This window comes from Elephantulus edwardii, unplaced genomic scaffold (genome assembly GCF_000299155.1).
Source record: "Elephantulus edwardii isolate Elephantulus edwardi_28Jun2011 unplaced genomic scaffold, EleEdw1.0 scaffold00005, whole genome shotgun sequence".
Classification (NCBI taxonomy): Eukaryota; Metazoa; Chordata; class Mammalia; order Macroscelidea; family Macroscelididae; genus Elephantulus; species Elephantulus edwardii.
Window position 1 is genome coordinate 30,323,249 of NW_006399755.1, and position 23,325 is coordinate 30,346,573.

General features: G+C 39.1%; 1 protein-coding gene across 1 annotated transcript in view; it reads right to left on the reverse strand.

The window, feature by feature from the left end:
• The window catches only part of INADL (InaD-like (Drosophila)), a 462,714-nt gene that overhangs the window by 72,301 nt on the left and 367,088 nt on the right, over window positions 1–23,325 (reverse strand). Inside the window, exons 32-33 of the mRNA XM_006879774.1 lie at window positions 13,135–13,246; window positions 10,112–10,245 (exon numbers count right to left, since the gene is read on the reverse strand). Of these exons, the coding sequence (XP_006879836.1) occupies window positions 10,112–10,245; window positions 13,135–13,246 (246 nt within the window). The remainder of the gene's footprint in view (window positions 1–10,111; window positions 10,246–13,134; window positions 13,247–23,325) is intronic.

Below are 23,325 nucleotides of genomic sequence, written 5' to 3' on the forward strand. Positions count from 1 at the left end.
CCAAAGTATGTTAGACGGAGCCTCAGAATCCTTGCCTCCAAGGAGCCACCCGGTTTAACCCTTTCCAGGATGAATCTGTTTGTCTTCCTAGCAGTTCATGGTACCCTCAATACTCTTCTCTAGAACCACAGCTCAAAGGCATCAATTCTCCTTCTATCCTCCCTGGTCATTTATAGATATATATAGACAAAAATGAGTATGAAATTAGCCATCACTAAGATAGTGATTCTTTTAAGTTAGTGATTCTTTTACGGTAGAAAGTAGGCTTATTTGTTCATTTACCTTACAAGAAACAATGTATCTATTAATGAAGAATTGTGTGTGTGTGTGTGTGTGTGTGTGTGTGTGTGTGTGTGTATGATGTTTATGTGAGTGGGGTGGATGTTAATGCAAAGAACTATGGAAGGTAGCCTACAACTCCAACCAAGTGGCTATACCTTCTTGTCCACAATTTACAGGTAATAAAGGGTGAAATGAAAATCACAGTAATGAAACAGCTAACATTGCCTAAGAATTACTGTAACTGTGCAGACACTGAAAAGCTTTTTCTTCTCAAGCTCCCAAAAGAAACTATTTTATATTTATTTAAAATGAAGTTCCTTTGCCAAGTCTGATTTAACAAAAAGTTGATATTCACTAATATGAATCTAATTTTTCATACTGAAATACAGATTTATTTTACGGAAATGGGATAATATTTGTATTATATTTTATAAGTCCCTATAGTTCCATCTGGTCCTTATTTATCTAAATTTAATCAGCTTGCAAAATATTTTTGCTTACAGTCATATTCTTTAAGATCAGAAATGCCCAAATCGGGACATTCAGAGGGGCTGTTCATTAACATTCTTTCAGTGTGATTCATGGGCTTTTGCAAACTCGGCTTTGATTTTAAAATAAAACTAAGGTAATAAGATGTTTTGTATAAAAATATATGACTTAAGCAATAACGATAAAAGGAGCATGGCTTTGGGGGATTATATGCCAAAGCAAACCACACTCCTCATGAAACAGACTGGGCAAAGTTCATGTGAAGGATACTAGCAAAATAAAACACTTAATCAAATGTAAAATAGCTTTCCATTCCGCCTACTTAAAAAACCCAACAGTTTAAATTGTTAGGGTCCTATATTTAGGTTGTCAAGAGCAGTAATCACTAGATGATAGCATGCAACATGGAGAAGGGTTAAAGAAGGCCCCGTTAGGAGCCAACATGTGGTTAAGGCTGACGGGCAGTGGTCTTCATGCCATTTACTACATGGATGACCTTTGAACCGTGCCAGATAGTGTTCTAAATGGAAGAGTCTTGCACCTTGGTCCTTGATTATGGAAGTGCCTTATTCCTCATAGATGGCTAGGTGATTCTAGCTCAGAGTCACCTTATGGAGAAGGAGAGAACTTCCCCACAGAAGAGGACTACATTTTTCTTCTTCACAGTAGTTGGTAGATTCAAAGTACTAATCTTCCAATTATCAACTGAGTGCCACATGCCATGAGTCAACTTCTCATTAGTAAGAATGAATTAAATTATCAGCACTGATCCTGAATTAGGGTATTTGAAAAATGCAGATTTGAAATTTGGAGAGAAAAGACAAAATTCTGACTACGACATTCCTTTTTTAAACTATTAAAAATAATTAAATTTTTTCAAAATATCCTGGAACACTACTGAATTATTTATAGTGGGATCAATCAAGAATATAAAGACAAAACCCATGTTATAATCTAATTCTTTTCTTCCTCATATTGTGATAGGAAAGTCTGCACTCTGGAGACTAAGGTGAGCCTGATACAAACCATGGTCTTTGCAATCATTTGTTATGCGTCAGAGAGCTGGGCAATGACTAGGGAGGATAGAAAGAGAATTGATTCCTTTGAGCTATGGTGTTAGAGAAGAGTACTGAATAAACCATGGACTGCTAAGAAAACGAACAGGTTCATCCTGGAGAGGGTTAAACCAGGCTGCTCCTTGGAGCCAAGGATTCTGAAGCTTTGTCTGACATACTTTGGACACGTTGCAAGGAGGGACCAGTCCTTAGAGAAGGATATCATGCTTAGGAGGGTAGGGGGACAGTGCAGAAGAGGAAGGCCCTCTATGAGGTGGATTGATTCAGTGACTGGGGTAATTGAGGTGGGAGTGTTGGAGACAGAGGGATTGGCACAGGATCAAGAAGGGTTTAGAGCTGTTGTTCACAGGGTTGCTATGAGTCACAAATGACTTGACAGCACATAACAACAGGTCGGATGTACTCAAAGTCCTATTTTATTTTACATGGACAAATGAAGTTCCGCTGGCCATGTTCTAACTGATGATACAGAGCTTTTTCACTATCACCTGCCACTGACAGAGCCAATTTAGTTGTTAAAGTATTTACAATAAAGAAATTGTTGGCTGTATAAAATTCCATCATGCAGTCTTTCACCTCATTTCTATCATCAAGGCCATATTTTCCAACCATTAATCCTTCTTTATTTCCAACTTTTGCAACCTAATCAAGTTATTATTAATCAAGTAATTGTTAATGCACCTTGATTGAGCATTGGATCAAATTCAGAGCTTATAAGTTGGTAGAAATCTTCGGCTTCTTTACCTTCAGATTTAAAAGTCTGGTCCATAAATTTGAATAAAAGATTTACAAACAGGAAAGATGTGTTTTAGGATTTATAGCTATTCAATCTGTACCTTGAACAAATAATTAAAGGAGCTAGAGAATATCAACAATCTGCGTTATGCAGATGACACAACCCGGCTTGCTGAAACTGAGGAGGACCTGAAGTATCTGTCGCAGAGGGTAAAGAACTGCAGCCCTCAATATGGATTGAGGTTCAATGTCAAGAAGACAAAGATTCTCACCACTGGGTCAACTGGAAGCATCAGGATGGATGGTGAAGAGATTGAGATTGTTCACAGCTTTAGTTTGCTTGGCTCCACAGTCAACACTCTTGGCACGAGTAGCCAGGAAATTAAAAGGTGCATTGCCACGGGAAGGTCTGCTGTTAGGGACCTCTCCAAAGTATTGAAGAGCAATGGTGTCTCTCTGGAGATTAAGGTGCATCTGATACAGGCCATGGTCTTTGCAATCACTTGTGCATCAGACAGTTGGACAATGACCAAGAAGGACAGAAGGAGAATTGATGCCTTTGAGCTGTGGTGTTGGAAAAGAGTATTTAGAGTACCATGGACTGCTAGGAAAACAAACAGATTCATCTTGGAAAGGGTTAAACCAGGTGGCTCTTTGGAGGCAAGGATTCTGAGGCTCCGTCTAACATATTTTGGACATGTTGTAAGAAGAGACCGGTCCTTGGAGAAGGACATCATGCTTGGGAGGGTGGAGGGACAGCGCAGGAGGGGAAGGCCCTCTATGAGGTGGATTGATTCAGTGACTGGGATAATCGGGATGGGAGTGTCAGAGACAGTGCAATTGGCACAGGACAGAGCAGAGTTTAGGGCTGTTGTACATAGGGGTCACTATGAGTCGCAAGCGACTCAACAGCATATAACAACAACAAGAGTATATGAAGAACAAGTTGTATGTGCTATCAAATGAATCTTATTTGGGTGTCTGATTTCCAAGAAATAAACAAAATCGCTACGTTATTTAAATCTAGAAGTGTTGCAGTTCTATTTCTGATCTGATTTTCAGAGGACATGCCTATATTTATTGTTATTGTTGTTAGGTGCTGTCAAGTCAACCAGGACTCATATCAGCCTCACGAACAACAGAGTAGACTCTCCTGAAGTGGTTCCCCTGTCGCCAACGCTCCTCTGTGTTTGCTGTACTGTGGTGACTTGCTCGTTGCTATGCACTGACTGGTATTTAAAAAACCAGTAGGGTTACCCATGGAGGACAGGTTTCAGAACTTCCAGATTGACAAGTAGGACTGGCAATCTGCTCTTGAAATAGCAATCCTTTGAAAAATCTTATGAATAACAGACAGACATGGTGGAATGCCTATATTAAAATCCATATTATGGACTATTGATTGATTCTCCTATGTTGTTGCTGTTAAGCGCCATCGAGCACAACTCATAGTTACTCTATGAATAACAAATCTGAGTCATGTCCTATCCTGTGCAATCCTGACTGTCTCTGATATACTTGATCCTATTGCTACAGTGTTTGTGCTGATCCATCTCACTGGTGGCCTTCTTCTTTTTAAATGACTCTCCATCTTTACAAGCATGATGTCCTTTCCCAAGGAATAGCTTCTCCTAACAATATATCTGTAGTATGTGAGACAAAGCTTCACCATCCTTGCCTCCAAGGAACACTCTGGCCACACTCTTTTGACAACAAATCTTTTTGCTTTTTTGGCAATCCACAGGGCACTCAGCACTGTGCTTCAATACCATAACTCAGGCATCAATCCTTCTGTAATCCTTATGCACTGTTCAGCTTTCAGATGCATAGTAGGCGACTGAAAAGATCATAGCTGGAATCAGGTGCATCTTAATCTTTAAGCTGACATCATTCCTCTTCAATACTTTGGAGCGGTTCCTAACTGCATACTTTCCCAGTGACTTCTTGACTCCTGGTACCAATGGTATCAATTGTGAATCGAAGCAAGATGAAATAATCGACAACCCCCATGTTTGTTCTATCTATCAAAATATTGTCTATTGGCCCAGAGGTGAAGATATTTGCTTTCTTGATGTTGAGATATAATCCATATGATACAATATCTTTGATCTTCTCCATCAAGTGCTTCAAGTCCTCCTCTCTCGAAGCAAGCAAGGTTGTGTCATTTCCAAAATAAAAGTTATTGATGAGTCTTCCTCTAATCCTGAGACTGTATTCTTCTTCATAAAGTTCAGCTTTTCAAATTATTTGTCCAGCATACAGATGGAGCAGGTATGGTGAGAGGATATAGCCCTTTTAAACTGTGCTGTGTCCCCTTGTCCAGAACAACTGGTTCTTGGTTTAGGTATAGGTTTTATACAAGCACAATTAAGTGTTCTTGGATTTCCATTATTCTCCATGTTAACCATATTTTGTTGTGATCCACACAGTCAAATGCCTTTGTGTTATCAATAAAAGACAAGTAGACATTCTTCTGGTATTCTTTTCTTTCAACTAGGATCCATCTGACATTGGCAGTGATATTCCTGGTACCACAGCCTATAGTAAAACCAACTTGAACTTCTCACAGTTCTTTGTCAATGTTCTGTTATTAGACATTTTGGGATGATCTTCAATAATATATTGCTTGCATATGATATTAATGATATTGTTCAATAATTTCCACATTCTGTTGGGTTACCTTTCTTGGGAATTATAATAATGGGAACAAATATAGATTTCTTTTTAGTCAGTTGGCCAGAGAGCCATCTTGTAAGTTTCCTGAAACAGACTGGGTACAATGGCACATACAGGGTACAATGGCCTAGCAGACTGGGTACAATGGGCACATACAGGGTACAATGGCCTAGCAGAAACATCTAAGTTTTTTGAGCTTTGGTTATCATACTGGATTTTGTATCCTCAGCACTAAAGGAAAACACAGTCTTTGAGCAAACATATGCAACCTATCACAGAAGAATCACACACACCAAAGGCAGACCAGACCTGGGAGGACATCATAAGATTAAAACAACAGATGTAGAAGTATGGCCTTTAGGAGCAGGTCCAGGTGTGCTTATAAACCTTCCCAAGAGGCTCATACTCATCATTATATTGGTATTTTAAAAGGTTGGTTTCGAGGACCTGCTGTAAATGCAATGGGATGCTAAGTGAGATTTCCCTCTGTGATCTCAGAAACCATCTGTCTTGGCTCCAAAGAAACTATTTATAGTAGAGAGGACTGATGTGGTGTCAAGATCAGGTCTCGGAGGCTTAATTCCTCTAAAGACAGCAAAATCATCTGTTGGACACACAACAAAGCGGACAGAGAAGCTCTAATTGGGAGATCTCGAGCAGATGTTTAGGGACCGTCACCAGGGCTCAGAATGCATGTTCCCTCTACTGGAGCTCAAGCCTTTCAGTCGTGGCTCCTGCTATTTTCCACAATTTCATCTAATAAGTTTGCAACAGTGTTTGCTCACTTCCGGCTGGGTAATGTGGCCTAAAGAGCCAGTTAGGCTGCATATTCTACCAAAATTTGGGCAAGGGTGGTGGAGACAAAACAAACTAAAGTTCTTCATTCAGGAAAACAATGGCTTTATTTGTCAGAAAGCTTCCTGCCTCCTGCTGTTCATTCTCATTCCAAAGACTGGCAATAGATTATTGGTAAGCCTTACTGATGGCTTTTGATGCAGTACCTGAGGTTAGAAAATAAAAGCTGTGTCCCATCTATCATTTTTAAGTGGTGCTTATCCATCCAAGGACAGTGGCATTTACGGTCTCCAAAGGCAGAACTATATATTATGAACCTCAAGATGCTCTTAAAGGTGTTTTGTGGGGGGTTTTAGCTGCAACTTACAGCAGGGGCAGCAGACAGAACACAAAGCCAAAGACTGGAAGGGTACATCTAGTGCAGGGGCAAGGAGCACAGTGGAGGCCCTCGAGCTGAGAGGCAGCACAAGCAAATGGATGAATGGAGATTGGGGCAGTGAGGGCACATCTTGATCAGGTATTCTAATCAATCCACACCAGTCACGCTCCTATCAACAACAAAAAGGCTAAAAGAGAAATTAAAAAACTCTTCGATATCATTTTCTGCTGCTGTTGTAGTTGTTGTTATGTGCCGTCGAGTCGTTTCCGACTCATAGCGACCCTATGCACAACAGCCCTAAATCCTGCTCTATCCTGCGCCAACCGCACCGCCTCTGACACACCCATCCCGATTACCCCAGTCACCGAATCAATCCATCTCATAGAGGGTCTTCCCCTCCTGTGCTGTCCCTCCACCCTCCCAAGCATGATGTCCCTCTCCAAGGACCCGTCCCTCCTGGCAACATGTCCAAAGTATGTCAGACGAAGCCCCAGAATCCTTGCCTCCAAGGAGTAGCTTGGTTTAATCCTCTCCAAGATAAATCTGTTTGTTTTCCTGGCAGTCCATGGTACATTCAGTACCCTTCTCCAGCACCACAGCTCAAAAGCATCCACTCTCCTTCTGAGTCATTGTCCAACTCTCTGATGCATAACAAGCGATTGCAAATACCATGGCCTGTATCAGGCGCACCTTAGTCTCCAGAGACACAGTTGCTCCTGAGTACTTTAGAGAGGTCCCTAACAGCAGACTTTCCCATCGCGATATGCTTTTTGATTTTCTGCTGGTGTTTAGAAAACTTCTAATTCTCACTGCAGTCCAGTGAGGCAGTATTAAAGCCTATATTGCCCTGGTGGAAATCAAGGCTTAAAAAAAGTACCCGTCGTGTGCAGCTGTATACCATGTGCTATGTATGAGGGTCCATATCATACTCAGGTCATAGCTTTGATCCATCCTGCAGCACTGAAAAGTATTACTATCTCCATGGTTAGGTCACGAAATAGGCTCTGAGAGGTGAAGGAACTTGTTCTTCCTAGTACACGAGAGAGATGATAACTGACTGACAACTGACAGCGAGTTGAAATTTAGCTCTGAGGTTATTCCAAGAGATATCAAGGATAGAGAAGCATATGTTATTCTGGAATTTCCTAGTGGGGTTTCCCCCCCCCTTTCTTTCTTTTAAATACTGGTTTTTTTTACAAAGTTCAAATACATTGTTTTTCATACAAGATCCTTCTTATTTTTCCCATCCCCCACCATCGAATTGTGCAATCCTATAATTAACACCCCCTTCCTACCCATACTCACACCTCTGCTTCCATCCTTCCCCTCCTTGTATCCTCATACTCATTCTACAATGATGGTTTTATACACTAGTTTTCATTATGGACTGAGTTCACTCAGCATAATGCTCTCCAGTCCCTCTCAAAGTAGGTAGAAATTTACAAAATCATTGCTCCTGTGTGCTGTATAGTATTTCCATTGTATGAATTTGGCCCTTTTGATTTTCTGACTCCAACTCCCTGCAACTCCATGAACTTTGATAAATGTCAATAGTTGTAGAGGGACTTTAGGCCTTTTGTTTACAGGGTTGCTATGATTTGTGTTTGACTCAAAGGCAATCAACAACAACAACTGCATATAATAATTGTTAAGTACCATCGAGTTGGAACCAATTCATAGCTTGACCTTCTAGCGTGTTTTCAGAGGCAGTAAATTGCATGGAAACTGTCCATTTATCTCCTTCAGAAAAGGTGGTGGATATGAACCATGTGTCTCTGGGTTGGCAGCTCAATTCCTACCACTAGACGACTAGGACTCTATATAACATTGTTGTTACATATCATCAAGTCAATTACAACTCATAGTGACCCTATGCACAATATCTCTGTTCTATCTTAAACCAATCTCATTGCCTCTGATATACTTACCCTCATGACTCCAGTTACTGTGTCAATCCATCTCATCTGGGGTCATCCTCTCTTGTCCTGCCCCTCCACCCTTTCAAACAAGATATTCTTTTCACAGGCCTCCTGGAAACATGGCTGAAATATGTGAAGCAGCCTCAAAATCCTTGCCTCCAAGAAACAGCTTGGTTTCATCCTCTCTAGGACAGATCTGTTAGTTCTCTTGGCAGTCTATCATATGTTCAATACTCTTTTCCAGCACCACAACTCAAAGGCATCAATTCTTCTGTCATCCTTAATCATTATTTAGCTCACTGATGCATTAACAAATATTTGTGAAGATATGGCCTGGATAAGATGCACCTTAGTCTCTAGATTGACATTGTTGCTCTTCAGAACCCTGGAGAGATCCTGACAGTAGATTTTCCTATTGCAATTTGTCCTTTGATTTCCTGACTGCTAGTGCTGAAACTTATTGAACATTTTAGTATTTGTCAGGCACTGTATTAGATTCTGTTATATAGACTACTGTTATAAATACTACTGCCCTGGATGTGCTCACCAAGTTGTGTCAAGAAATCTGGAGGACAACCACCTGGCCAACTAACTGGAAGTGATCTATATGTGTTCCCATTTCAAGGAAAGGGGTGATGCAGAGTATGAAATTATTGAACAATATAATTAATATCATATGGTACTAGGGATATTATAGCCAATATTAAATGGATCTTGGCCGAAAGCAGAGAGTGCCAGAGAAATGTCTATATGTGTTTCGTTGACTATGCAAAGGCATTTAACTGTGTAGGTCACAACAAACTGTGGCTGACTCTGAAAAAAATGGGAAATATGAATTGAAGCTCAACATCAAGAAAACAAAGAGATTCTCACCACTCGGCCAACTGGCAGCATCATAACAGGTGGTGAAGAGATTGAGATTGTTAACAACTTCAGTTTGCTTGGCTCTACAATCAACACTCTTGGTACCAGCAACCAGGAAATTAAAAGACAAATTGCATTGGGAAGGTCTGCTCTCAGGGACCTCTCCAAAGTCCTGAAGAGCAATGATGTCAGTCTGGAGACTAAAGTATGCCTGATACATGCCATGGTCTTTGCAATTAGTTGCTATGCATCAGAAAGCAGGACTGACTAGGGATGATAGAAGAATTGATGCCTTTGAGCTGTGGTGCTGGAGAAGAGTATTGAATATACCATAAACTGTTAGGAGAACAAACAAGTTCATCCGGGAGAGGGTTAGACTGGGCTGCTCCATGGAGGCAAGGATTCTGAAGTTTCATCTGCCATAATTTGGACATGTTGCAAGGTGGGACCAGTCCTTGGAGAGAGCTATCATGCTTGGGAGGCTGGAGGGACAGCACAGGAAAGGAAGACCCTTGATGAGATGGATTGATTCAGTCACTGGGGCAATGGTGGCAGGTGTGTCAGAGACAATAAGGTTGGCACAGGCTAGAGCATAGTTTAGGGTTCTTGTACACAGGGTCACAATGAGTTGAAAGTGACTCAACAGCACATAAGAACAACAACAATGTTATTTTATCTAAAAAATATTTATTAACACTAAAACAAAAATTATATTTTCCCATCAAGATGAAAATTAAGCACCTGAGAAAAACTTGAAGGTTGACTAGAATATGATGCACATATATTTATGTTTTTTTTGACACTATGTTAAAACCAAGTGTTCTGTAGAAAAGACAGGGTACCACAATTTGGCTCAACAACTATGACAGCGGCAGTAGTCATTTCTAGAAACTTACCAGGGGTGTGTCTCTTCCTCCCACAATGCTGAGACCAAGGCCTGAGCGTCCTTTGGCTATTTCTATAATCATTTCCTGGCCAGGGATGATGGGGCATGTCGCAGGATCCACTGACAGAGGAGCCTGGAAATCATCTGGAGAAGGAATGAACGGCATAGTTGGTAAGGACGAGAGTCAAGGACATACACCTCAGCTTCTGCACACTCCATTACCTGGGGCCTGCAGTGTTTGCTGGCAGTACCACTTCACGTGATTTTCTGTCAAACACCGTGATGGAAAAATCTGGGTCACGGATGTCCACTGACCCAGAAACGAAACATAATCTTCCTTCAACACTTGTGAGATTAAAAAATAACTATCCCCTAACCTCCCATCCAAAATCAGTAATCCTGAGATTCTATAAATGTTAAACTTTGAGTTCTTAAAAATCTCAAAATACACCGTAAAAACTGGTGTGAAAAATTAAAGACAATGAAATTATTAGGTACGTATAGTTATATAATGAGCATAAAGCCTGGTAAGACAAAAGACTGAGTTGGAGTATACTAATCAAGAAATGTCTAAGTATTTTCAGTTACAGCATTTTATTTTTAAACTAGGATGTATAAACAATTTAACTAATAAAGAAATAAAAATAACTGTCCTTTAAAATTATTTCCAAATATACGTATGGTAAAAGAATAATTAAAAACAGTGACTCAAGAATTAATTGCTGTTTTGGTAACTGAAAATCTTGTTAAATCCTTACTAGTAAAAGTTTCTTTTTTAAAAAATTGTTTTTAACTGGTATTTTTTTTAAAACTATATAAATAAAAGGAAAAAAAAAACCCTAGGAAAAAAATGTTTATTCAGATCCATTTATCCAGAATCAAACATTGCTGTTATTGGGTATTACTGATTTGATTCTCACAGCTAGTCAAGCCATGGGACAAAGACCTGTCCTCGGACATTTTCTTGGCTTGAGGTTTATGAAAGCAGATAAACAAATCTTTCTCTCTTGGAGCTACTGGGTCGGTTTGAACTAGCAGCCTTTCAGTTAATAGTTGCAGAAACTCTATATAAAATGTGCATTTTCCTGATGATGGAAACTCATGAAAATACAAATTCCGGAGGGTTCAACAGTTCTGTGGAAATCTTACATGCAGTAGAGCCTTCAGAGACAAGTAATGGGTTAACATCATGAATATTCACTCATACATTGTAATATAAATCAGTAAAGAGTTATTAAAAGAGGGCCCCCATTACGAATCAGCTTCATCTAACATACAGATTTATAAAGCTCATTAAATATATATACAATCAGAGGTCAGAAGACTACAAAAACTTGGGTCTTAGATGGTTGTATTTTAAAGGGAGAAAGAAACAAAACAAATAAAAAAAGCAAAAATCTGTAACATTCACATTTCAATGTCCACAAATAAAATGACACTGAAACATGGTGTAGCTGCTTTGACAGAACTGGTTGCAGATTATGTTGGCCACAATCCTGAAATATTTTGAATCTTGATCTTATGGCAATATAAGTAAGACTGCAAACCAAAAGTGCAAGGGTTCGTATCCACCAGCTGCTTCCTGACAAAAAGACGCACAGTCTTCTTCTATAGATTTACAGCCTCAGAAACTATTGGCATGAGAATTGGCTCAATGACAGTGGGTTTAGTGTGTCAAAAAAGGAGACAGGTTCTAATAACCCTAATCCTGTGAGGGGTTGTGCTCTGATTAGACATTAGTTATAAATTTCTTGACAAAATGTTATCAGTTTTGAGTGTAGAGGATATTGACTTGAGTTCCCCACTAAAACTGACAGGTGGATGAAACTGAGGCTCATTTGTTTTGTTTTGGTTTCTCATTTTATTCTTCTTTAAATTATTTTTTGTGTGTTGTACCGTCAAATCGGATATGACTAGTACAGGAGGCGATGTCCCCTCCTCCAGCACAGCATCTGGTGGACTTGAACTGCATGACTCTGGGATTGCAGTGCAGCTTCTTGCCACTGGGCCACCAGAACTCCAAGGCTCATTTATTTAAGAAAAAATAAAAATAAATCCTTGTAACCACTAACCTATCCAATAGCCTGTTAGAATAGTTAAATGAATAATGTGTGTGTGAGGTTGTCAGCCCAGCACCTGACATTTTAAGGCATTAATTTTTCACAGTAGAATTTATTAATCTAATTGATTCCCAGCTAAGAGTAAAAATTTAGAAACACAAAATTTAGTAACAATAAAATATTCAATATTAGGAGTAAAATATTGAATTGTAAGTTTAGTTTGTTTACCTATCTTTCTAAAGAATGTGTGTTTCACATTACACAGCTCCTATTAATTGAAAGTAAAAGTGGAGGCAAGGATGAATTAATATTAATGATTAATATTTATTAAAAATGTATAAACTGTAGGCACTTTAAAGATTTAAAACTTGTTAAATTAAAACTCTGTTTTGTCACTGATAAGCATAGGGTTTTCATAGCCTATTTTTCACTAACTTGTACTGCATAAAAGCCAAGTGAAAATATCCATTATTCATTTCAGAGTTCTATTTTCAACTCCTAATCAGCATAATTCAAGTCAAAAATTGCAAGACAAAAAGTGAATACCAATTTCTTAGGCAGTGAAATGAACAGTCTTTGACTGGGTTGTACCAACATATGCAAAACTAAAAATTTGGTTCAATTCTATGTTTAAGAGATATTACTCAAAAATGAGACAAAATATTTAAGAAATTACAGAATATTATGCTGTCTGTCTCAGAATTAAATAGCATTTGCTGAGGGATTATTGTGTTCAGTGATTTTATATTTGACGAGAGATAAGGAATATTATCTCAATGGCTGCAGAAGGAAAAATAGAGCAGAAATTCAAGAGACCTGCTCAAGTCTCAAATCTAAGGAGGGAACGCAGTACGGATGCAACACCAGGCTTTACGACTCCCAACCCCAAGCTCTTTTCAGGGTACCATGACCTTTACCTCCTGTAAGGGTTGTTAAGCCAATTCCATTTGTAGATATAAAGAACCATACATACCCAAGCCTGTGGTGTCTTCATCTGCTGAAATCAACGATGGTGTTTGTGTAGAAGGTATTGAACTAAAGAGGCCTTTCTTTGAATATCTTTGTTGTTTCATTTCACTGGCAGCCTATAAAAAGTGAAAAAAAAAATTATATTGATGTCAAGGAGAGGAAAGACAGTAAGAGGAGAAGACTTCAAACTAGTATGTTATAAAAACAATTATACACTCTAATAATATTGCCTATTGAGATTATAGGGCTCAGGAGTGAGATGAATTTTTGGTGACTTTTGTTCTATCTCTCATGCTTCTCAATGCAATTTTATGAAATGTTTTGGTGAAGAATGGGACAAGGAAGGAAGAAAGGAGAAAGGCTGAAATAATTTTATGGGTTGAATGAGGAACGTTGGTGGCTTAGGCCATAGGGAGGTGAACTGCTAACCCAGAGGCAGTGTCTCTCTGGCAGTTCAAATCTACCATGGAAAGGAAGACAGGAAATCTCCTCCATGTAATTTACAGCCTCTAAAAACCTGCTGGAGGGTTTTCTATGAGACTGTTCTGACTTGACTGTAATGAGACTACAAAGTTGGGTGTAAAGCAAAAATGAAACAGAATAACAAAAAACAAAATAAATCAGAATTGTTACCTATTCTGATAAATGTGATATTCACATATCTAAACTTTGTTCTATGCATATATAGCACCTAAACAACTCTTGTGAACACTTTACAAAAGTCAAATATGCATTAGGTAACATACTTAGGTATGTTAATCGAGCAACGTGCAGTCCTCAATAGGAAAACACTAACATCTACTGAGAGCTTACTAAATTCCAGGTACACCCATCATTTTCAATTGACCTACAAGAACAGTACCTTACCCATTTTCTTGCCAGTGCCTGGAACATATATAGTAGAGCCTCAATAAATGTTTGAGGAATGAATGAAAGAGAGTAACTGAGAGTGAACACATAAAAACAAATGGAAAAAATGGGAACTCAGGATAGGAAATGAAATCTGCAATTCGATAAAATGGTTCAAGAAACTATGCATGTTTTGGAAAATTAACTTGTGGTTCTGAATTTTTGCTGGTAATGTCTCAATGAATGTTAGTGTAGAAAAAGAAAAAGAAAAAGCTTGCTTAGCAGGCGGTGAAGAAACGTAGGTAGTGGCCTGACCTGCCTTCTGGATCTGTAGTTAACCAGGGAACCCATCCCCAGCTGGAAGATTCCGGTGGAAGCAGAAAAACACCAGCCTGTCCCTGGAGTCTAGAAATAGGACCAAGATAATTGCTCCAGAATCACAACATTCCAAGAATCGGGCAGTGGAAGACTGTGCCTCTGTACAAGGAATCATGCAGCATGGAAGAACTAAAGCAATTCTACCTGGTCATATTTATATAGTGTTTTCTAGTTTTCAAAACATTTTCAAATCCACCAATTCAAACATGAAAACAACACTGAAAGTAAGACAATATTTTGTCTGTTATTGACAATCTCTTTTTATTGATAAAGTATGACACAACATCAAGTGATATAACTGGTATTTTTTGTGTTGTGATGTGCCGTCAAGTCACCTGTGACTCATAGCTGGTATTATACAGCTAATTAGGAGAGGCACAAGTGATTCTCGGCTGTTAGTCACCGTAGCATTAACGTTCATTTCTGTTGTGCAGTTCTTCAATTACCATCATAAACACTGACTATATTTGGAGCTCAGTAGCCTGGTGGGAAGGATTTGTGCTGCCAATCTAAAGTCACATGGTTTGAATCCACTGCTGCTCCATAGGGAAAAGATGGGCAATCTCCTCACATGTGATTCACTGTCTCTGAAAACCAGCTGGAGGGTCAACTATGAGTCAGATCTGACTTGATGATACACAGCAACAATAACAACAACATATGTTCACTTCTCAGGGAAGAAAGATGGGCTCTCTCACCTTGTGTGAATTACAGCTTCCAAAAATCAGATGAAGGGTCAGCTATGAGTTGGTTCAGACTCAACAGCAATGAGTTTTTAAGTTCTTTTCACTTAAAATATTTATTAAAATACGTATTTATCACATGACAAATATAACAACCAAAAGGGCTTTTTAAAAAGTAAGAATTTGCAGAAGACAAATCAGTCTTTCTGATCTTTCATGCTGAGCAGTTTGATGTTGTGTAAGTGGATCAGTTGCATGAAATCACTTATATTCAGCAGCCAGGAAATTAAAAGATGTACTGCAATGGGAAAGTCTGATGTTAGGAACCTTTCCAAAGTACTGAAGAGCAATGGTGTCTCTGGAGACAAAGGTGCATCTGATACAGGCCATGGTCTTTGCTATCTCTTGTTATGTGTCAGAGAGTTGGGCAATGACTAGGGAGGATAGAAGAATTGATGTGTATTGAATATACCATGGACTGCTAAGAAAACAAACACGTTCATCCTGGAGAGAGTTAAACCAGGCGGCTTCTTGGAGGCAAGGATTCTGTGACTTCGTCTGACATACTTTGGACATGTTGTAAGGAGAGACAAGTCCTTGGAGAGAGCCATCATGCTTGAGAGGGTGGAGGAACAGCGCAGGAGAGAAAGGCCCTCTATGAGGTGGACTGATTCAGTGACTGGCATAATGGGGATGGGTATATCAGAGACAGTGCAGCTGGTACAGGACAGAGCGGACATTAGGGCTGTTATACATAGGGCTGCTATGAGTTGCAAGTGAGTTGATGGCACATAACAACAACAACAACTTTTACCATTGTTTTTCTGGGAATATTCTTTTACCAAGTCCTATACTACAAGAAGAGTCACAACTCAAAAGAAGGTAGGAATTTCCAAGTTTGCTATCTAATTAGCTGTCTGACCATGGGCATGTTACTAAACCTCTTTATATCTAAGAATTCTCACCAGCAAATCAGTGATAATATATTCTATAAGTAAGGGTTGTTGTGAAGATTAAAACAAGGAAAAGCACATAAATAAAGCCAGCACTATATCAAGAACATTTGAGGAGTTCAATTAATTAATAACAGTTGTCATTTTTTTTGGTTCTGGTGGTATAGTCCACAGTGTGTTGCACTGCTTAATGATAGGTCAGCATTTCGAATGTATCAGAAGCACCCTGGAAGAAAGAGAAGCAGTCCCTCTCTTTAAAACTTAGGCCTGGGAAACTTGGTATGAGTCAGAATGGAATTGTTGACAATGAGTTGAGTTTTGATTACTCTTACAACATATTAATAAATAACTCTCCAGAACAAAAACTATTCATTTCCATGAAGAAGCTCGTCTCATTTTCAGAATAGCCCATCTGATTAAGAAGTTCTTTATAAAGGGCTGACACAGCCTTCTTGCAATTCTGCCCACTGGTCCCTTAGCCATTTCTCCTCTGTAGCCACAGAATGGGGTTATAATCCCTTTCCTAAAGGAGAATGCTTTCAGTGTTAAAGTGATTATTCTTCAGCAGGGACAAGAAAAGCTAGATAATATTTAGGATTTATTCCAGTTCTTAAAAGCTATGGGTATAAAATCGCATTCTACAAAATACTGATTTGGGACAGTACATAACCACATTAACAGCTGCTATTACCATGGACTGCCAGGAAAACAAACAGATTCATCTTGGAGAGGATTAAACCAAGCTACTCCTTGGAGGCAAGGATTCTGGGGCTTCGTCTGACATACTTTGGACATGTTGCCAGGAGGGACGGGTCCTTGGAGAGGGACATCATGCTTGGGAGGATGGAGGGACAGTGCAGGAGGGGAAGACCCTCTATGAGATGGATTGATTCGGTGACTGGGGTAATCGGGATGGGTGTGTCAGAGGCGGTGCGGTTGGCGCAGGATAGAGCAGGGTTTAGGGCTGTTGTGCATAGGGTCGCTATGAGTCGGAAACGACTCGAGGGCACATAACAACAACAACAATTATCAAGTTGATGCTAACTCACAGTGGAGGACAGAGTAGGACCAACCTATGAATTCCAAGGCTGTGATTTTTAGGGATGCAGACTGTCTCATCTTTTCCCTGCAGGACAACTGGTGGGTTCAAACCTCAACTTTTCAGTGTGCAGGTGAGCACTTAACTACTGTGTAGAGGTGTATTCAGAATCACTCGGTGGGAAATCAAGGAGCATTTTTCAGTCACCATTCCAGTTTCCATGGCTAGCTGGGAGAGATGATCCAACAATGGAAAATTAATAGTTGTGGTGCTATTTCCCATAGATATACTTCTGCCCCTTCTCAGCACATCAGTAATATGTGCAAGGACATCACATAAAGAAAAATCTCATTTAAGATTTTAAATAATTGCTTACAGGATTTAAGTTTAATTTTGTAATTTTTTAAGGTTCTTTCTTCACCTTTATTGTTTTCACATAGGTATTTAATGTATGATTCTGAAGACCTTCAATGCCTTTTAAATATTTAAAATATGTGTGCTTTAGTATTCTATTGTTCAGCATTTTATTGTTTCACAAACATAAAAATAGTATAATAGTGATATATATTTTAGGACAAAACTAGTCACTAGAAAGAAAAAACCCTCAAGATTTAGAAAGAATACTTAAAAGTTATAAAATAAAAAAATCTGAAAGTTGATACTTTTTCAAGTGAAATTCAAAATATAAAGAATACTAAAATGATCATGGTTATGTTTTTATAGAACAACAAATTCCCCCATTTAAAATGCTTATTTAAGCTTTGGTGCTGTCTGAAATGAAATATAGAGTTGTTTTCAGGATGCCTCACTTTTGAACACAACCTAAAGGTGTCAGCACATGGAGATGAACAAAGGCTATTTTTAACACTTTGTGTTTTGTATAAACCCTGGTGCTACAGTCCATATGGAACTTCACCGCTAAGCCATGGACCGTGCTTCTCTACCAGTTCAAATCCACCAGAAGCTCAGCGAGAAAGATGGGCCATCTCCTCTCATGTTCTTTACAGCCTTGGAATCCCAATGGAGGATCAGCTATGAGTTGCTTCTGATTCCAAGGCATGAGTTGACTTGGATATAATAGGTGATACTGTTTTCTGCTGACTTCAGGGTACAAGATACAACACAATGTCCCGCCAAGAAAGAAAGGATTTTAGTTCATTGAAATAATTTCCTTTCCTTTTGGAGCCTAGCCTATCACTCACATCTTGGTAGAGAAAAATCAAAAGTGCAAGTTACATACATCATCACTTGGACTCTCCAATGTCTTCTGTTCATCCGTCAGCAGGCCTTCATCCTTCACCTGGGGAATGTCTCCCTAAAATATAAAAGACATCACCAGTTAGCTGCACTGGAGGGCTCAAGGGCTTTCCTTTTTTTCTAATTCAGCACGTCAGCACCATTTAACAGGGCTTCAGTCTATTACCAAAATGACCAAACCACTAAATGTCTTTTTCTTTTCTCTTCTCTTTACTTATACTCTTTATGTAGAGTCAGGCTTCAGGGCTATCAGATGTCCATTTATGGTTATTTCAGCCAGAGTTTGTTCTTCTTCTGTTATTTGGATCCTCTCTATATTCATTACTCTTTTCAAATGCTTACAGTAGACACCTTCCCTCATTAAGATATCTAATTTGAATGGAAAAACACGTTTACTGAAAATGCTGTGAGATGCAAAAATGAGCTTGTCTTGAGCCCCATGAAGGGCTGCAAAGTCTAGATTGGGATGAGAAGTCAACTAGCAAATCATGTGGAAAACTAATACACACACTAAAGGGCAGTTTATTAATGGAAGTAATTAATGGCACTAATAAGCTGAGCTGAGAGCCTATGGCTGAGTGCTGTGCACCCTAAACTCTATCCTTTAGTTACAGGAAAATTTACAGGGGGAATTATCCTCTGGTGCTTCACTTCACAGCATGAACTACTGGACTTAGGCTTGGACAAGACAGAGAATACAAAGAAAAACTGATGTGGGTAAGAGAAGAAATGATATATGCTCTAGCCCTTGTTAAAGGTGTAAGAGGCACCCAGGTAGTGAGATAGAGTGCATAGCAAGTAGATGAGTTGATGTGGATACAAATAGAGAGCATAACTTATACAGTGAAACATGACCCCAACTCCTTAACAGTTCTACAACCCTGAGCAGGTCTGATCTGAGTGGCAGTTTTTTCATTTACAAAATGAGGGAGGAAAGAATGTTTACACTTCATAAATATAAAAGGATTACGTGAATCAATAATTGAAAAAGACTTCTTAAAAGTACCTAGTAAATAAATATTTAATTTGACCTTAAGGTTATCTCACCTGAATTTGAAAACCAACTCATAATTAGCCTTAAAGCCTTGAACACCAATGAACAAAGACTAGCTGAGCTGTTTTAGAATCATTCACAAAGAATGCAAAGGCCATCACAAAGACAGAAGAAGAAAAGACCAAAATGGATGTCAGAAGAGACTCTGAGTATTGCACTAGAGAGCTGAGAAGCAAAAGCAATGGGAAGAAATCAAGAGGTAAAGGAGCTGAGTAGAAAATGTCAAAGGTCAACATGGGAAAACAAAGCAAAGTATTATGATGAAATGTGCAAAGAACTAGGATCAGAAAATCGAAAGGGTGGAACTTACTCAGCATTTCTTAAGCTGAAGGAACTAAAGAAAAATTCTGCACACCCACGCTTATTGTGGCTTTGGTCGTAATAGCAAAGAGCTGGAAACAAACCAAGTGCCAATCAACAAATGAATGGATAGAGAAGATCTGGTATAGTCACACAATGGAATACTATGGAGCACTGAAAAAGAAGGAACTCATGAAATATTACACAAAATGGATGACCCTAGAGGACATTATGCTGAGTGAAATATCTCAGTCACAAAGGGACAAATATTGCATGTGGCCATTGTTGTAAAACTGGACTAACATTGGGTTGTGGGAAGACAGAGAAGGAGGGGAGGAATGACATATACTGCATTGAAACAGAAGAGGGAGAGAACTGTTTAAAAGGGATATATTACAGGTATTATTGTCATGACAGGAGTCCAGAATGAGGGCTGCACAGTGGCGTGGACTTGGGGCTGAGGATTGCATAACAATGAAAGAGTTTTACTTCTCAAGGAGAAGAATGAATTGTGGGGGAGGGAGTGGGCAGGGAGAAAAGTGCAACAATGAATTAATGGAAACCCTAAGTCTCTGTAAACTTTCATTAAAATTAATAAAAAAATAATAAAATAATGAGAAAAAGAACAAATTCAAGTCCTGAGTTGCAATATTATGCTATGGGTAGAATATTAAATGATCCAGGAACTATTAAAAAGATGGAAGGAGTATACAGAGTTATTGTACCAAAAAGAATGACTAACACAGAAGAATTTCAAGAAACATATGATCAAGAGGCAATGATGATGAAGGAGGAAGTTCAGGTCACTCTAAAGGACTTGGCAAAAAATAAAACCCCATGAATTGATGGAATACCAATGGACATATTTCAACAAGCAGATGCTGCCCTGGACGTGCTTACCTGGTTGTGCCAAGATATCTGAAGGACAACTACCGGGTCAACTGACCGGAAGAGATCCATATTTATTGCCATTCCAAAAAAAAAGGGAGACCTGACAGAGTGTGGAAGTCATCACACAGTATCACTCATATCAAACATTGTCAACTGTGTGAAACCATTACGGCATTTGACACACCAATGGCACACCGTTCAGTATCAGCAATCCCAGTTATCTCAGTTCAGCAAAATGACAGAACAGTGCAGTACCACTTATAAGAATTTTAATTTCAAACACATTAACACCAGGCCCGAGAGCCAAATGAATTTTAAAAAACTCCTGGCCCGCGCAACAGGCTCTCATTAGCTCTAACAAGAGGCTTCTTGCCTACACTCATTACCAACCAAACAGTCCACAGTCGACCTTCACTCAATGCAAGAACTCATCTTTCTGACGCCAAGGGCTACAAACATGCACCTTCAAGTGTTTAAGACAGGCTTGGAAGCAGGAGTGGTATCCACTTTCAAACGTGTCTCTGGAATCTCTATGAACTTAGAGAAAAGACAATAGTTATTGAACAGAGTTAAGGTCTTTTGTTCATAGGGTTGCTACTACTCAATGGCACTTAACAACAACAACAACAACAACAACAACAACATATAAGGCCAAGCCCTTGTCTCCATTTTGTAGACTGGGTGAAGCAGCTGGATTCTGTAAGATAGGCGCTCTTGTTTAAATTGAGGGTTGGTGTGGAATGTTTGGTTGTTTTTTTGAGGGGTTTGTTTGTTTGGGTTTTTGTTTTTTTCAGGAGTTTTTAAACTTGTTTAGAGTCAACAAGATCCTAGAGTGCTCTTGTTTTTAAAAATTGGGCCCGAGGTATTATATTTTAATCCACTGTTACTATATTTTAGAGGAATATTCTTCTAAATTGTATAGCACTCTTCTGGCAATTTGCTATGCTGAAGTAATTTGAGTTTGCTGTGACACTTAACCTTTGCCATTGGGGTCTCAAATGCCATAATGGTTGTCCATGGTGGACAGTGTTTGGTGGAGCTCGCAGTTTAAGACAGGTTTGGAAGCAGGAGTGGGATCCACTTCCCAAACCACATTCCTCTGGAAACTCTATGAACTTGGAGAAACATCTATAGTTACAGAAAGACTTCAGGTCTTTTATTGAAGGAGTTGAAATGAGTCATGCTTGACTCGACAACAATCAACAACAACAATAACAACAACAACAATCACTCATAACACACACAAACAAAATCGTGCTAATGATTATCCAGAAACAATTGGAAAAGAACACTCACAGAGAACTACCATAAACACAAGGCTGGGTTTAGAAGAGGCCATGGCACTAAAGACATTATGACCAATGTCAGATGGATCTTGGCAGAAAGCAGAGTACCAGAGGGATATCCATCTTTGTTTCTTTGACTGTGCAAAGGTACTTGACTATGTAGATCACGACAAATTGTGGTTAATCTTGAGGAGAATGGGAATCCCAGAAGACATGATTGTGCTTATGCAAAACCTATACGTGGACCAGGAAACAGTTCTCAGAACAGAGCAAGAAAACACTGCTTGGATCAAAATCAAGAAGGGAGGGCATCAGAAATATATTCTGTCTTTATACCATTTCAATATATATGTAGAATAGATCATTTGGGAGGCTGGGCTTTACAAGGAGGAATGTGGCATCAGGACTGGAGGAAGACTAATCAACAAGGTATGATATGCAGATGACACAACCTTGCTTGCTGAAACTGAAGAAAACTTGAAGACCTTGCTGAAAAAGGTCAGGTACTGAAGTCTTCAATATGGATTGAAGCTCAACAACGAGAAGACACAGATTCTCACCAGGGGGCCAATTGGCAGCACCCTGATGTATAGAGAAGAGATGGAAGTTGTTAACGTTTACAGCTTGCTTGGCTCCACAATCAAAACTTTTGGCACCAGCAATCCAGAAATAAAAAGGCAAATTTCATTAGGTAAGTCAGCTGTCAGGGAGCTTTCCAAAGTATGGAGAAACAACAATGTCAGTCTAGACACTAAGGTGTGCCTGATCCAGTCTATGATCTTCACAATCACTTGCTATGCATCAGAGAGTTGGATAATGACTAAGGATGTTAGAAAAAGAATTCATGCCTTTGGGTTGTGGTGTTAGAGAAGAGTCTTTATCGTACCATGGGCTGGCAATAAAACAAATAGGTATGCTTTTGAGAGGGTGAAACCAAGTTTCTCCTTGGAGGTTAGGATTTTGAAGCTCCGTCTCACATACTTTGGGCATGTGGCCAGGAGGGCACAATCTTTGGAAAAGGACATCATGCTCAGGAGGGTGGAGAGGAAGACCCAGGATGAGATGGATTGTAACTTGGGCAATAGGGGTAGGTGTATTGGTGTCAGTGAGACTGATTCAGGACAGGGCAGTTTTCAGAGCTGTTAAATGTAGGGTTATTATGATTTGCAGGCCCTGGTTACTTGATGACATATAACAACAATACTAAAGATAATAATAAAATTTTAAAAAAAGATAATAGTAAATGGACTCAAGCTATGATAGTCTCACATTCCTAATTCTATTATATAGTATATATGCTATTGTAATGACTAAGCTTTTTTACCAGGCCTCTCTCCTTTAGAGGACATATTGACACATCTTTCCTTTAATAGACTCATCTTCAACAGCACAATAGATAATAATCAGTTTATGCCCAGACATTCAACTATTAGATTTGATTAGAGCTATATCTTGTCCCCTTAATTTTCCACTGGTTTACAGTGAAGGACAAGGGAAGGTAGTCA